The sequence below is a fragment of the Tiliqua scincoides genome, chromosome 1 (assembly GCF_035046505.1).
Source record: "Tiliqua scincoides isolate rTilSci1 chromosome 1, rTilSci1.hap2, whole genome shotgun sequence".
NCBI lineage: Eukaryota > Metazoa > Chordata > Lepidosauria > Squamata > Scincidae > Tiliqua > Tiliqua scincoides.
The window spans coordinates 65,688,080-65,703,699 of NC_089821.1; the positions used below are offsets into that span (position 1 = coordinate 65,688,080).

Here is a 15,620-nt window from a genome sequence, read left to right on the forward strand (position 1 = left end):
TCTTGCAACAGCTGGAAACCATGGAAACTACATTTATCATTGCTCCTCAAGACATTGCCACTTGGTAGGCAACTGGGCCTCCGTCAGGCTCTACCTGACTATTTGAAACAGCACCTAGGGATACTGGAAACCATAGAAACTATATTTTCCTCAGTACCTGGCTGACCTGAGCGCTCCTACACATGTTCACAGCACCTTCAATGGCCCAATGGAGTTCTTACCATCTGTGAAAGCCCTGCAGCTTCTTGCCTTGAATAAGGCTGAGAATAATATAGTAAGGGAGGTGTGAGGGCTCTGCTACCAAAAGGATTTATTTCAGGTTGAAATATTTTAATAGGGGCTGGGTTCAGTCTGAACTCTCTCCTCATGCTGAGGCCCCACTCCATCAATTTTCAAGTGAATCCACTTAACTGATTATGCTATGAAATGTTGCAGCTCCAATACATAACCTTGGTGGGTGGGTATATTTGCAAAATAGAAGAAAAACCATCATATTTTATTTCTGAGATTGCTTGTGCCTCTCGCTGCTCTTTTGAGTTCTTTCTTCAGCACTCCTCATGGAAGAAGAATCCACATTATTGTATGCTGGAGGACTAAGACTGCCTTCTGCGGGAATCACAGTTTGTGTGTACGGCATAACAACCAAGGCCTGAAACACAGAGAAATATTTTGCTAGAAGACATATTTTCATTGCTATCACCACTGTCAACATGCCACTTCTTCCAATTCATTGTCATTAAAGTTATTCTTCCAAATTCAGCTCTAGATGCAACTGTGACCGCACTTATGAAGCACAGGGAAAGAGAATGTCATTATTATCCAGATTACGTCTTTTGAATCCACGTATTAGAGTTTCAGCATTGTCATTCTTTGCTCAGAAGAGACACATAGCAGACTGTCCTTTAGGGTGGCAGCAACTGCACTGAAACACAGCAAACCTGCTCTGTCACCATCACACACTTGAGAATATCCTACACACCCTTGCTTGAGCCAGTGTTGCCACACTAGCAATTGTGTTGCCCTTCAAAAAGTGTTGGCACTAAAATTAGAAGTGAGCTTTCAGAAGCCTGAATTTTTTTTTAACCTCTCATACAAAATTTTGTACCTTGTATAGAGGCTCTTGATTCTGGCTAAGGGATCTTGAACACCATACTGACTGACATATAACTTCCCAGTGTCAGTTAACAGTGGTGGCATGCGTCACTCACAGCACAATCCTAACTTGTGCTGGAATAGAGAGGCCGACTGACCTGCCCCGTATCCAACATGAATTTGGAGCTGAAAGCGGTTCAGTTCAGGGCAAGGGGAATTGTTTCCCTTTACCCCGGGGAGAGCCGAAACAGCCCCAATGGGTCTACTTGGATCTGTGCTACCTAACGACGTGGCAGATCCAAGCAGCCTAGAGATGCGCCAGGCTGCCTGGAAGTGCTGAGTCCTGGGTCCACAAGTGCTGGGTCCTGGCCCTACCCCCTGCTCTCCTGCTGCCCGCCCACAGGGTGGAGGAGAAGGCAGAAAGTGGGCAAAATGGGGCAGGGGGAGGGCAGGGTGGGGGGAGGAACCAGCCTGAGAGAGGGGACTGGTGGAGCTCTGCTCCACCATATCCTATCCTTTGTGTTGATCTGCAAAGCCCGACATGGAGGCTTTCGAGTCTGTGCTGGCAAAATAGCCAGCACAGACTTGAGAAGCATCATTGTGGGGCCTTGGGCTTCCCTCAAAGAGACCTCTGGCAGCTTTGGCAGGCACCTCTGAACCCAGGGGAGCCGCCAGGGATAGGATTGGGCTGTCCATGACCCTTTTAAAGAACGTTCAGTTTTGTAACCCACATAGACCTGTTTGGATGTATCATTTTGCCCTTCAGACTCCAGAACAACCCTGGCTCCTTGCACCAGCCTTGGGTAGCAGCAACAACTACTGCCTAGTTAAATATCAGTTCTAAGGACAATGGGAGGCATGAAATGATGTTAGGCTCAGTCTATTGCAGGCATCTTGCAATAAAATGTAAGCTTTTAGTCCCACTGATTTCCATATGAATTTTTAAATTTTATTGTTTTAACATTAAGGTCCAAATCCTAACCAACTTTCTGACATTGGCATAGCTGTCCCAGTGAGACATGTGGTGTATCAGGTAATTGGGTGGCACTCATAGAGGCCTCCTCAAAGTAAGGAGGAGTTTGTTTGTTTCCTCAATGTTTGTTTCCTTACCTTGAAGCTGCACTACCCTTATGTCAGTGGTGGAAAGTGGGTTAGGATTGCACCCTAAGGAATGTCAAAAAAAAGTAGGACAGCCTTACTAAGCTCGCAAAATGGTGACCATTGATGTTTGTGGCTTTATGGGGGACTTTGCCATTTAAAAAAAAACAAAAACCTTAAAGATATTGTACAACAAGGAAATGAAAAACTTCCAAGATATTTTTAAATTGGGGGGACCCTAAACAAATTGTGTCAAAGTCAAATGATAAGGAAATGGTAATTACAGGTACTAGTAATTGACAACATCACAAACCATATCCTTTTTGATTCACACAAAAATCACAATGGCAATCAATGCATTTTTAGGGGAAAGAGCACACAGACAAAATTGTTGCAAATTGGAAGCACAGGAAATGAAACTGCAACAACCTTGCAACATACAGGGAACAGTGAGAGGAGACTTACTGCTGATTCATAAGAAATGTGAAATGGATATTTCGACCAGATCCCAACCCCCCTCCCTGGAGGCCTTGCTTAGCACCATGCCGCCACCTCTTTAGGTTGCGCAGATCTGAGTAGCCCCATACAAACTGCTGCCATGTTACCCAGGATAAAGGTAATTGATTCCCTCGACTCAGGTTGCACCACAGCCAGCCCCAAACCTGTGCTGGATATGGGGCAGGCCAGCTGGCCTTCTGGCACAGGGTTAGGATTGGGTTGCCTATCTGATTCATGAGAGACCCAGCACTCTGTCTCTGTCAATGGATACTACCTGAAGGAGTGAAAAGTGCCCCCCACCCGGGACCTGATGACATTCTTCACCCGTGTTTTATTTTTTTATTTTAATTTTTTTTAATGCACCCATGTTTTATTAATGTGCATAAACTGAATGCTTCCTCAATACCATCTTTGCTTTGGCTTTTCAACTTGATGTGCTTAAGTGCTGAGCAAAGTATTCAGTGCTTACCATGTCATTAGTACAGCAGGCGGCTTGGCACCCAAAATGTGCTGTCGAAACTGTGATGCAAAACTCCAGAAAGCTGAACAAGAGAAGCAGGATAGCAACACTGACACCAAAATTCTGCAGAGCATAGAAGAATGCAGAACGCCTCTTCAATATCTCAGCCATGTAAATTAGTTCAATTGCAACATTTGGAATAATTATTTTCTGGGTGGAACTAACTTGAAAATATCAGTGAAAATTTCACCTGAACACAGTGGCGACAATTCTGAATAATTTGGCTGTGAGTCTTTTAGAAATACCTCTTTGATCATAACAAAAGTAACCAAGTGTTCAATCCTAACTAACTTTCCTGCCCGGAGGTAAGGGCAATGCAGCTCCAAGGTAAGGGAACAAACATTCCCTTACCTTGAGGAGGTCTCAGTGACTACCCCCTAACTGCAGGATGTAGCACATGCTCCATTGGCACAGCAATGTCAGTGCTTTGTCAGTGTCAATGTCTTTGTACTTTAAAAACTGCTATGAGAAGTGGGAAGGCAGCTTTTTGGCTCCATGACTGACACACAAGTCAGCAAATCAGTGCTGTGTAAATTTGACCTTTGTGTGTCTGTGTCTGTGAGATTGAGAGAGAGTCACACTATGTTTCTTGGCTTTCTAATATTCAGGTTTTGGATGACAAATATTATTCACTGGATGAACTGTGTTCAATGACCTGTATTTACAAAGTTCCCAAGCCAAGTCTCCATGTCACATGAGGTCACACAGCAAAGAGTACATGCAGAGAGTGCCCTGCCCCAGTGATTTTCTCCCCCGCCTTCCTCCCTTAGCATGTACAGCATGCCCTGATCCCACCCCACACTGGCTTTCACCTTTCCCGTTACTTTTCTCCACCCCACCTTCTTCTCCCTGACCTTCTGGCAGCAGTACGGTTGACAACCATTGTCTTGGTTGTCTTCCTCCACCTGGCCACAGCCTTTCAAAAAGGCAAAGTGCACAATTGGTTGGGAAGTATGGTGAGAGAAGGAGAAGAGACCAGAACGGAGTGTGGCCAACTGTTCTGGCCTCTAACCTTCTTGGTCCTCTGGTCCTGCTCTTTGCCCTTTCAAAAGGCAGAGAGTACAGGAGGGAAGAGAAGAAACTGTAGCAGCAGCCACTGATGAGGAAGAGGAGACTTGTTCAAGCCAAGTAAAGCAGCAGGCAAGCAGGTAGGCAGGCAAGGGAGGTCACCAGTACCAGCATACTGCCTGAGGCAGCTGTTTCACTGAACCTCATGAGTAGGCCAGCCTTGGAACTCTCCTTCCCTGGTCTGAGAGCTGTGTTGGGAGACCACTGTCCTTTTATTATGAGGTGTGCAAAATGCTTCTGAGAACTTTAGCTAATCTTACCCAAGTTGTTTCAGCCACCCTTGAAATTTCAGAGATTTCGCCAGAAAAGGGGGCTATCAAACTTGCCTCAAATATTGTTCTAATTAAAAATAGTGAGATGAGCCACCCACCCACCTACTCACCCAGTGTATCTTATCACATGTTGTTGCTTTCCTCAAAGCAGTTTGCCTCAGATTTAAGCTGCCTTTTAAAGTGAGCAAAGCCTTGTTGCTTTTGCAGTGGGGATCACTGCAATGAAAACGGCAAGTGAAGTTCAACTGTGTGGGGGTTTCCCTTCCATTTACGTTCTTTGTAAAAGTCCTTTCTGGACATGGGTCACTTACCTTTACAGCATTATAACTGGAGATTGAACTAGTAGTGGTATAAGGGAGAACTAGCTCTACTATATATAGAATGATGCCAATTAATGCCGCAATAGAACTTGTGATGTTGAATCCCACACTGCACTGCACCTGAAAGAGAAACAGAATAATCAGATAAACTAGAGCAGCCATTTTCAACCACTGTGCCGTGGAACACTGGTGTGCCACGAGTGGTCTACAGGTGTGGCACAGGAATTGGGGGGAAGGTCATTTATTAGTAGGGCCAATGGGGGATGTGAGCTCCCCCCCCCCCACTGGTAGCATGGTGTGCCTTGTCAATTGTCAAAAACCTGATGATGTGCCTTGACAATTTTAGTGCCTTGTCAGTGTCTTGTGAGATGAAAAAGGTTAGAAATTGCTGAACAAAGAGAAAGAGAAAATGCTCTGTAGTGTGACTCTTTCCTACAGCACAAAGGTGATGTCCAAAGCTCCTGCTCACATCATCCCAGTGTCACCCCTCCAGTACTGGCATGAAAGGAATCATGTAGAACCTGTAGTCGTTTCCCAAGTGACTCGGTCTTAATTTGGGACAAAGCTTGTTTTAATGGTAGATGGCTGTCCCTGTTCTACGTTGGCAACAGCGCACAGTTACACTAACAACTTCAACTGAAGGCAAATGCTCTTCAGGTTCATATTACGGAAAGAGAGGAAAGGACTTGTATGTCTTACCGAGCAAGTGTTTGGTTGGTTCTCAGCTGATACTGAAAGGGATCCAGAAATAATGAACTGTTCAAAGGATGAAAAATGCATTTGATTAGTACATTTTTAATGAATTGCAAATGTTCTCCACCCAGTAAAACTGAAATCATTTTGAAGTCACATTAAGTGAGTTTATGAAAATGCATTCTCCTTGAAAGGAAGAGAAACATTGGTCTTCTCTCTTAGGCAGGAACAGTGTCATGGGTGAGATAGATCCAAGGGTCCAAGTTCCCCAGTGTTCACCTTTGTGAAGTGACAGTGGTGGTGTGAGCCCCTCAGGTAAGTACTCCCACTACCACTGCTTCCTGTCCTCCCAGTGGGGTTCCTCCTGAATGACCTAGGATGACACAGGATCTTCTGGGGTGAAGTTCATTAGTACAAGGGGAAAATGGGAAGAGCTCTCATTTCCATGTATCAGAGCTAATGCTAGAAGTCTTATTCGGCTGTATGAGAATCAACAAGCTGGTAACTGGTTTTCTGTTGGTTCCTGATTTGTTGGGTTGTTGATGCCATTGCATTTAGGCTGTGCATATGATATTGTAATTTATACTGTATGGTCTGGTATGGGAGGAGGTTCATCATGGGGGTTACGCAAAGAGTTCTGGCATTGAGTGATGCAAACCCTACTGACAACTCTGGGGAAGGCTACCAATGAAGAAGATCTCCCCATTTGCCAAATCCTCAGTGGCCAATGGTGGGGGGAGCATTAGTGGTGGCAGAGTCAGCTTTTCCTCTTACCCTCAGGAATCCCTGCTCCCACTATGCTTACATGCTAAGAGTCCCCACAGACCTGGGGCTAACCCTTAGCTTTCTCTCTCACATCCAACAGAAGCATTTTCAGAAGTGACATGACCCAATCCTATCCAGGCCTTTACCAGCAAAAAGGCCAAGGGGCCACATGCAGGCGGCACTCTCAGAACCTACGCCATCCTCTGTCATTTCTGTTAAGTTTGAGGCAGGGGTGAATTGGGGGAGAAAGCGAGGGCAGATTAGGGTGGCGAGCAGCTGGAGCGGTAGGATCATGGTGGCAGTAGTGCACAACAGATCTTATGTGCTCTTCCCAGCCCAGACCTGCCCCCTCACTCTCCTTAGACGTAGGCCAGCTAAAGAGCTGGCAACGGTCCAAAGAGACTCATAGAGACCAGGTAGCCTATAGAGGGATAAGTTTAAAGTATTTTACCGACCTCTCCTGAGCTGTCTGGTCCTGCCAGCCCATAGCATACATCACCTACTGTGTCGGCAGTGCTGCATGCTCTAGGCCAGTCAAGTACAGGATTATTCTCTTAGATATTGCATTTTTTAAAATTAGCCACCACATTTTTAAGCTGATGAGTGTGCCTCTCAAATGAGGGGGGGAAAAAACACCTCTTAAATACTAACCTTGGGGAATCTATCAGTTCATTGCTATGGTGCTCTGGTGCTGCAAGATGCAACAACGCCAAAATGGTTGGTGCTGTATCCCGCAGGGCCAGAGCAGCCACTGGAGTCACCTCAATGGAAGGGACATTTGTTCCCTTACCAGGTAAAGCTCTGCTGCCGCCAATGGGTCTTCTTGGAGCTGCACCCGCTATTTAGCAAACGCAGAACTGAGGAGGCCCATGTCAAGTGGCTCAGCTTGGGAGGGGGCATAGGATCTGTCAGCAAGACTCTGCCACCTTCACCCCCCCTCCCAGGTCTGAATCTCCCCTTGGTCTGCCCTCTGCTTCTGTCTGCCTTTCCCCGCCCTCTTCACCCCGTAAAGCCTCACTGTTGGCTGGCAGGAGCACTTGCCACTGGTCACCTGGTCCAGCATCTTCCCGGTGCTGAAGCCCAGCACCTTCTGGCATACCAGCTGTGGCATACCACCACCGGCAACATGCTTTATGGTACTTGCACAACAGTGGTAGCTAGGACAGCACGCCGGCCTCTAGCGCTACCCTGACATAGGATTGGGCCCTATGACTCCATATGGGTGGCCAATGGCTGAAAGTGGTGGCCATTACACCCCTATGGCCATAAGGGATGACCAAACTACAGCTCGCGAGTAACATGCAGCTTTTCGACATATAATTGTGTGGCTCTCTGAACTATGTTGGCTGAGCTCCTGTTTGCATCACAATTAATATAAAAGGTAAATTTAAAAAATGCTCAAGCTTTATAATTATTTACTGAGTGTGAACTGAGAGTCCACTGGATTAAAACATAAGTTTAATGTTCATGATAAGTAAATATGAATTTAAATGCTTCTTAAATATTGGCTTTCAAACATCTGAAGTTTACTGTATGTGGCTCTTACGTTAAGCAAGTTTGGCCACCCCTGCCATAGGGTCTCTATGCTGATTCAAAACTAGGCAAGTGCTTATTATTACAACAAATACAGTATGTTTATAGTAGGTGTAGTGGATGAGCTAATTACAGAGACTCCGTATGTGTGTGTTGGGGCACGGATTTGTTCTGTTTGGAATGGAAAAAGGGAGAGCTCATTCAGTTCATTTGTTATTCTTTATTAACTAAATGCCAGAGAGCTTCAAAAGAATTAAATGGTATATACCATTCAGACATCTACATACATTGTCATAAAGGGAGGATGGCAACTGGCAACTTAGTGTGGCACAGCAGAGTTTTTTTTCGCCTTTGGAAACCAGATTTAAATAATGTTTTAAAAACAAAATTACTTGAATGTAAGTCTCTAAGGTCTAAAGTGAAAACTACAGACACTGTAGCACATGGACCCTCAAAGACATAATGATATACTACTTACAAGGAGGCCACCCCAGAATGGATAACCTGTGAGAGCAGCAAAGGGAATGTAGAAAGGAACAAAATAAACAAAACAACCAACTCTGGCAGCCCCAAAGCCAATGTGCATCAATCCAATTATGATCTGGATGGCCTGTGAAAAGAAAATGTGCACAGAAAAAAAAATCATTCTCTTGAGTCCAGGAAAGACATAAGTTCTTCTGACCCGCTAGCACAGTCTAGAACTTGAGAACCAGGACAAATGGGACAGGGTGATTTGGCCCAATCCTTTGGCTGATAACAAAACTGACAGCCCAATCCTATCCATACTTTCCTGGGAGTAAGCCCCATGGACTCTAATGGGACTTCTGAGTAGACATGCATAGGATTGGGCTGTGAAACAGCACCACTTCTTGACCAGTGCTCATCAAACATCTCACTATTAAGACACTTTACATGTCTTGATGAAATAGAAAATCATTTCAACTCACACACCAAAGGGAACTGTTGGCCAGTGGTACGCAACCACTTCAGCCTTTGCCAAGTCGCTCATGAGAACAGTGCAATGTGATTTTGCTATCCCTTTATACAACCATCGGGTCAAGAAATTGGTTTCAGTGATGCAAGCTCAAGTACATCATTAATATTTTTGTCACCTCAATTCTATTCACATTTTATAAATAAAATATGCATAACTTGCTTAGGGCCCAATCCTGTTCAACTGTCCAGTGCCGGTGCAACAGCAATGCAGCCTGGAGGAAAGGGAACAAATGTTCCCTGACCTGGAGGAGGCCTTTGTGAGTGTTCTCCCTACTACAGGATGCAGCGCAGACTTCATTAGCACGGTTGTGCCGACCCTGGAAAATTGGATAGGATTTGGCCCAGAGTAATTAAGCGTGAATATATTATTTTTCACAATATGATTCAGTATTTTAAAGTCCTGGCAGCCTTTGGAATTTTAGGTATTGGTGGTACTTAAGATCATTGGAACATTATCCGGTTACATCAGGAGACTATTAGGAGACTACCAGAGCAAGCTCAAGCACAACCATCACATTTGAATTAGAAGCATCTACTCCAGTGGTTCCCAAACTGGTGGGTTGTGACCCACCAACCAAGGAACCACTTGTCTCTGCCCCTTTAAGGGGGGAAGGCAGCGACATGATCCCCAGAACTAGCGTGCCTGCAAACATCTGGAAAAGAAAAGAAAAAAACTGGCACTTGCAATTTTGTCTTGAAAACTGAAACTTTTTTCCTTTTTTTAGACTTTTGTAGGCATGGGGAGCCCCATGGAGAGCTCCCTGGACCCTCTAGACTCCCCAGGACTGCAGCGCTGGCTGCAGGTAGTTTAAAAAAAATCCCTCCCATCCCAGCAGCAGGGCAATCCTGGGGATAGGGTTGCTGCCTTTCCCCTCCCCTGTAATAATTTACAGTGCTCCCAACTCCCTTGTAGGAGTTTGGGAAGCACTGATCTACTCTATTTAGTGAACAGGCGTGTGCTGAGTCTGTAGTTTCCTGGGTTCCCTGGTTCTTTCTGTGTATCATTCCTTCAGCTGTCCAGAGTTTCGGCAGGGAGCCCCATGTCAGAGAGCCCACCAGGCACTTGCAGGAGGACTCCAGAGGTGAAATAGAGAGGGAATCAAAATAGAGAACTGTCAGAGCTTATGTTGCTTTGTGTTTGTGATCTCTCAGGTGTGCTTCAAAAACCTCAAAATTCCTGGCAACTTCTCTGAGTTAAAGCACATGCGCAAGATTATTCAGAACCTCAGTCACATCTCCTGGTGGTCAGTAGTATTGCATCTTGCCATTTTTCCCCCCAACTTCTCTCTACTTTCCTTTTTCACTCATTTGGTTCATCCCTTTTTAAATGAGGCATTTAATAAACTGTTTATATTTTAACTCTGGGTCTGCCTGGCTCCTGATACAGGAAGTACAGTGGATTATCACATCTTCTCACTCTGCAAGTGCAACTGTGAGAGAAAATTTGATAGGTACCCTTGAGGTTCCATATTTCTCGGGGGGGGGGTCTGCCAGGGAGCCCCTCTGGTTAGCCTAAGCTCCTGGGCTTGTGGCAGCAGATTCATTCTATCAAGTCTTTTCCCCATTCAGCTGCATGTCCAAACAGGGGTGAAAGAGCAGTGGGAAGGGATTGAGCATGCTAACCACTAGAAACTTCTGCTATGGATCAGCATGCAGACACTGACAACTGCCTCCATCAATTCTGACAGCATGAAAAGCAAAATGTTGCATGGCGCCAATCAATATACCAAACCACAGTCTTACAATGGCAATCTTTGAGTTCCCTGAGCCAGTTCCCTAGCTTTCCAAACATCTCTAGTACATCTGCCCTGATGGCACAAAACTCTTCCTGTCCTAACTTGTGTGAGAGATTCTCCATCCCTGGAAAATCCACTGGTTGCCAACTCATTGCCTGTCAGCTAAGTCTATCCCCTGCCATGCCATACATGCAGCCACACCAAAAGATCAGGAGCCTTAGGCCAGGTTACAAGTCATATTTAGCTTTTTGTTTTCCTTGTAAAATAACAGATATGGGCCTGACAATCAAGATCAAGATGCGGGCCTTCAAGATATGGGTCTGACAATCAATCAATCAATCTTGGAGGTGAGTGAGAGGTGGCTAGCCCTGAGCTGAATGAGCATGAACTTCTGTTTGGTTTTATTTGGTGATATAGCAAATGTTCTTTGTTTCAAGGGAATGATGTGCAAATGTGCTTGCCTCAGGAAACTTGTCTAGTAGTAGTCAGAGTGTCTTGGACTATGGGTCTGTATGTACGCATAAATCCAAGTTTCTTAACTAGTGTGGGAGACTTAATTCTGGAGGTAAACTTTCTAAAGGGAGAAACCTTTTCACATTTTTCTAGTGTTTAGACCAGGGGTCTCCAAATCCCGGCCTTGGGGCTAGATGCGGCCCACAGAGAGCCTCTTTCCAGCCTGCGGCCCCTTGAGAGCCTCTGGCCCAGTTGACCAAACACAACTTGAGTTGTGCTCGTGTGGTGGGGGAATGGGGGCCCATTTAAGTGTGTGCTTTATTTCTTGGACTGTGTTGGTGCTTGGAGAAATCCTGGACATTCATTCATTCAAGTTCCATCTCTAATGTATTTAAATTTAATTTTTAATTTATTTCTGGCCTTCCATACTATGCCAGATATTTGATGTGGCTCTTCTGCTGAAAAGTTTAGAGACCCCTGGTTTAGACTATCTTATTTCAGAATTCTATCTCATTAGGAAGTACTTTTGAACATTCCAATTCCCCTGTGAATCGATCAGATCAGAAAATACAGATTCTTTATTGAAAACTATCATTTTGAACCATTCCCTGTGGTCAGAATAGGAAGCATTATCACCACTTCCTACATTTAGGGAAGCTACTAAAATTACCATGGACCTGAACATGAGCAGATATCAAATGGACTTACTCCCAGAGTCTTGCTCTCTGCTTTGTAGAGTTTCTCCCACAACTTCATCCATGGGTTCTGTGGACATTGGTTGTTGGGACTTCTGGGCTGTTGGCCTACGTATTGAATGTGCATCATCCCCGATGTTGGGATCAGTTGGTTGCTGGGGATTCCAAGTGGCTGGCCTGCATACTGAACTACACCTGGTGTGTGGATGGTAGTACCAGGGATCGCCTGGCCTGCCTGGGTTGTGGTGGTGCCATTGGGGGGAATGAACACCATTGGGCCTGTAGGCATTCTCACTGGCTGTGTGGCCATAGGTAAGCAGTCTGAAATAAAAGAAAAATCTTTCCTCAGATTTTTACACATTACAGATTTGCACATTTCTCCTCCTCCACCACCACCCCACAAAGTCACAGACTGAGATCTAATATAGTTCCTGAAGGCCACTGACAGCACAGCTAGCCAACACTCTCCTGTTTCATCCACACACATTCACTGTACACAGGGCTTTTTGTTTTGGAGATGGGAGTATTTCTGGATAAGGTTGGAGATAATGATAAATTGTTCTCAATGATATTTTTGAATAAGGAAGCCGGAGCCCATAAAGACTTTGGGCCCAATCCTAACTTACAACAGTGCAACAGAGGTTCTGCTGCCATAAATGGCCAAACAGCAGCATGCCATGCACACTGCCGACAACCATTTTGGAACTGCCATCACAAACAGTGGCTTGTTGATGGCCTGCAGCTGCTGCTGGCTACTTGTGAGACCGCAGGGTAAGCCAGCATGGGGAGGGGGAGGAGCAGCTGGTGTGAGGGCCAGGACAGGGAGGAACCAGGGAATGTCTTGGTAGGGCAGGGTAAGTGGTAGGCGGGGGAAACCCGGTGGCACTGGTGTAGGCCAGGATCCTATCCCCATTCCCCCTCCTCTCCTCTCTCCCCACTGTTGGCAAAATGGCTGGCACAGATCCGAAGAGGCCCCTTCAGGAAGCAGAGGCTTACCTCAGGGTAGGGGAAAGAAAGTTCCTTTACCATAAGGAGACATCTGCGACTGCCACCCTAGGATGCAGCACACACTCTATTGGCATGGCTGCATCTGCACAGTCAGGGATTATTTCTTTAGGATTTATTATTTCTTTAGGATTGGGCTGTTTGTGGTATTAACCTTACAATTTGTCAGGCCAAAGCCTCTGAAATAACTATATTACAGCCCTTGAACTTTTTTTGATGTCAACCGATATAAGGTGTCTCAACACCAATTCAGAACTGCAACTCACAACAAGAAGTCACTGTGCAATTCAGTCTGTCAACATTCGAGGGCATCAAGCAACTTCTAGGCAGGAGGAGGGCTTAATCTCAGTCCAGGGCTAAACAACCCATGCCTCCACCTACCCACAGAACAGGTTAACGGACAGGGTCTCCCTGTGCTTGTACTAAATCACATTTTGGCGCACCATTTTTTTCTTCTCTGAAATTAATAAAAATTGTCCTCTTTGGCTAGAAACGCTGTGCTCTCAAGATCTCTGCTTTATATAACATGCTTTACCAAATGTTTTTGTTTGCTTGCTTTGTCAGTTGTCTTTGGATTTTTTTTTAAGCTATGAGTTTATTCTGATGAAATCTTATGCCATTTGTATGATTTCTTTTTAAGATGAAAATAGAATAAATAACAAGAAAAATAATATAATATTTGAATAAGAACATGTGTGCTTAGACTCCCAGTAATGAATGCTGCATATCTGAGAACCTGGTATCTCTATTCACCAGCTGATGATAATGCACAATATCATCTTACAATGTTTTTGTTGCTGGAAGCCAGCTACAGTTTCAAGTCTGAATGGGACAAGCAGAGAGTTCTGCATTATGGATCAGGGTATTGTGGGACTCACCTAGCAATGAAAGCCAAGGCTCTTGAGCTAAATGCTCTGAAGTAGCACTCGTGCCCTTGTTTCATTTGTTTTATCACTGTAATTCAAAGATACAGCTATGCAATATACTACCAGTACTCAGTTTCATTTCAGAGCACAATGAGACTGGTTGATTTTCTCTGCTCCTTAAAATTATTGCCTGCAAAGTCACTCTTGGTGCATATCCCAATTAAGTGCCTAACCCTTGGTTAGTCTTTCCAACATTCACACCTTGTCATCCCTGCAGGTCACATTTCAACTTTACTATGCCTCCTGCTGTGTAATATATTACATTCTGGCACATTGTGCACTGCACAGCTAAGTTGCCACCTGCTTGCCTATTTTCACCTTTGTTGTTAGCAACATGAGTATTCACTGAGAGCTATTTAGAAGGAAGAGGACTACAGTATATAACGACAACACCAGCTGTGTTCTGATGAGATTTCAGCTGCAGAGAGATCCTTGCCAAGAGCCCTGCGTAAGTTCTCAGGCAGCAGAAAACCTATGAAACACTGACCTCTAGCACAGTTAGTCATGCCCTTCATAAAGTCACAACTCACTGCAGTTTACATTAGTGGCAGGCTTCTGAGGGTGAGAATTACTTCTTATCCTGAAAGGTACTGCCAGAGGTAATGTTGCCAAATTTAAAAGTACACATGCCTCTCTACTTCATTTACCATGAAATTGGGTCTTTGAAAGATTTCAAAGAGAGATGCCGCCTTTTTAATTGTTGGTCAAGAAACCAACTCACTCGGGTTTATGGATTTCCTACAATAAAGTGCAGTAATATCTTATAATCATAATTTCCAGTTACGGGGGGGGGGGGCTGCATTTTTTGAAGTGAATAACCACTTCAGTTCACCATTTTCAGTGAGAAAGTAGTGCAGGTTCACAGGGTGTGCTCTCCACTTGGGACATATCTTCAAATGAGCTGCTCTTTTAAGGAGAGAGAGAAAAAAAAACCAGGAGCAACTGGATATGTTTACCAGCGTGTCCAGTAAGTAGTTACTTAGTAATTAGTTTGATAGTGGTACTGTTGGGGAAACCTGGTTTGGCTGGCATTTAAGTGAAGTTGGAGAATTTCTTCTGAATGACTGCACTAGGTCCAAGGATAGTATTGATATGAAATGATGTAAAACAGAGATACATGCTGATTTTTAACTGCTCTTAAAACCTATCACTATATGTGATGACTCTAAAAAGGAGTACAAAATGAAATAGACAACAAATAAATGCAAATGAAATAAACAAAATAAAAAAATAGACAGCAAATAAAAGTATTACTATTTCCCTTGTATTTTAAAACTCAAAAAAATCCATGCAAGCTTATTACCAACCTGCGTCCCTTTTTTCAGACCTGGTGGATAGCCTCATGAGGAAGTCCACATCTACTTATGTGAAAAGCTTGTTTACCAAAATGTGACCTTCTTCTTTCAATTCCATGTTGCCAAACAACAGAATCCTAACACAAATACAAACCATACATAGGTACCTTCTTGCCATGCCCCAAACTGTGCAGGAACTTGTCTAACAATTCAGGATGTTTTTTCAGGTGGTGATCAGCTAATGTCTCTTTAAACTCTAAACTGAAAGCCAACTAATCATACGACGCCTGACGATGCATGGATATTGCATTTGATTGAAAACCTGGAGAGAAGATGGAGTCACTGGACAAAAGGCTCGTAATAAATACATTTACATCTTCTGGGCTATTGATGTCAAGGCAATAACACACCATATCTTCTGAATTCCCAAGTTATTCATCTCTGAGTCCAAACTCTTCTTCCCTTAAAAGCCCTGTGATAGTCTATTAATAGAAATGTGCAATGCAGCTATCAAACGGATGGTTGCCCGTTGCTGTTGGGCATTCCTTCAAAACAGCAGTGCCCTCATGCCAAAGATCCAAAGTTCAAAGATATGGCTATTACCACCATCATCTCTACTTTATTATTTAAACATCTGGAGGACTGATTGCACATA

General features: G+C 44.4%; 1 protein-coding gene across 2 annotated transcripts; it reads right to left on the reverse strand.

Moving 5' to 3' along the window:
* Positions 1-345: 345 nt before the first annotated feature.
* On the reverse strand, positions 346-15,380 carry LOC136635227 (membrane-spanning 4-domains subfamily A member 8-like). 2 transcript variants are annotated; one of them, XM_066610390.1, is made up of 7 exons: positions 15,133-15,380; positions 11,753-12,060; positions 8,338-8,469; positions 5,568-5,624; positions 4,860-4,988; positions 3,158-3,271; positions 346-649 (listed from the first exon to the last, which is right to left on the reverse strand). In XM_066610390.1, exons 2-7 carry the CDS (start codon positions 12,047-12,049, stop codon positions 497-499), a joined length of 882 nt encoding a protein of 293 aa, XP_066466487.1. In that variant the 5' UTR covers positions 12,050-12,060; positions 15,133-15,380; the 3' UTR covers positions 346-496. The 2 variants fall into 2 exon arrangements, with proteins under 2 accessions (XP_066466487.1, XP_066466479.1); XM_066610382.1 differs by having other exon boundaries at positions 14,978-15,380.
* Positions 15,381-15,620: the final 240 nt, after the last annotated feature.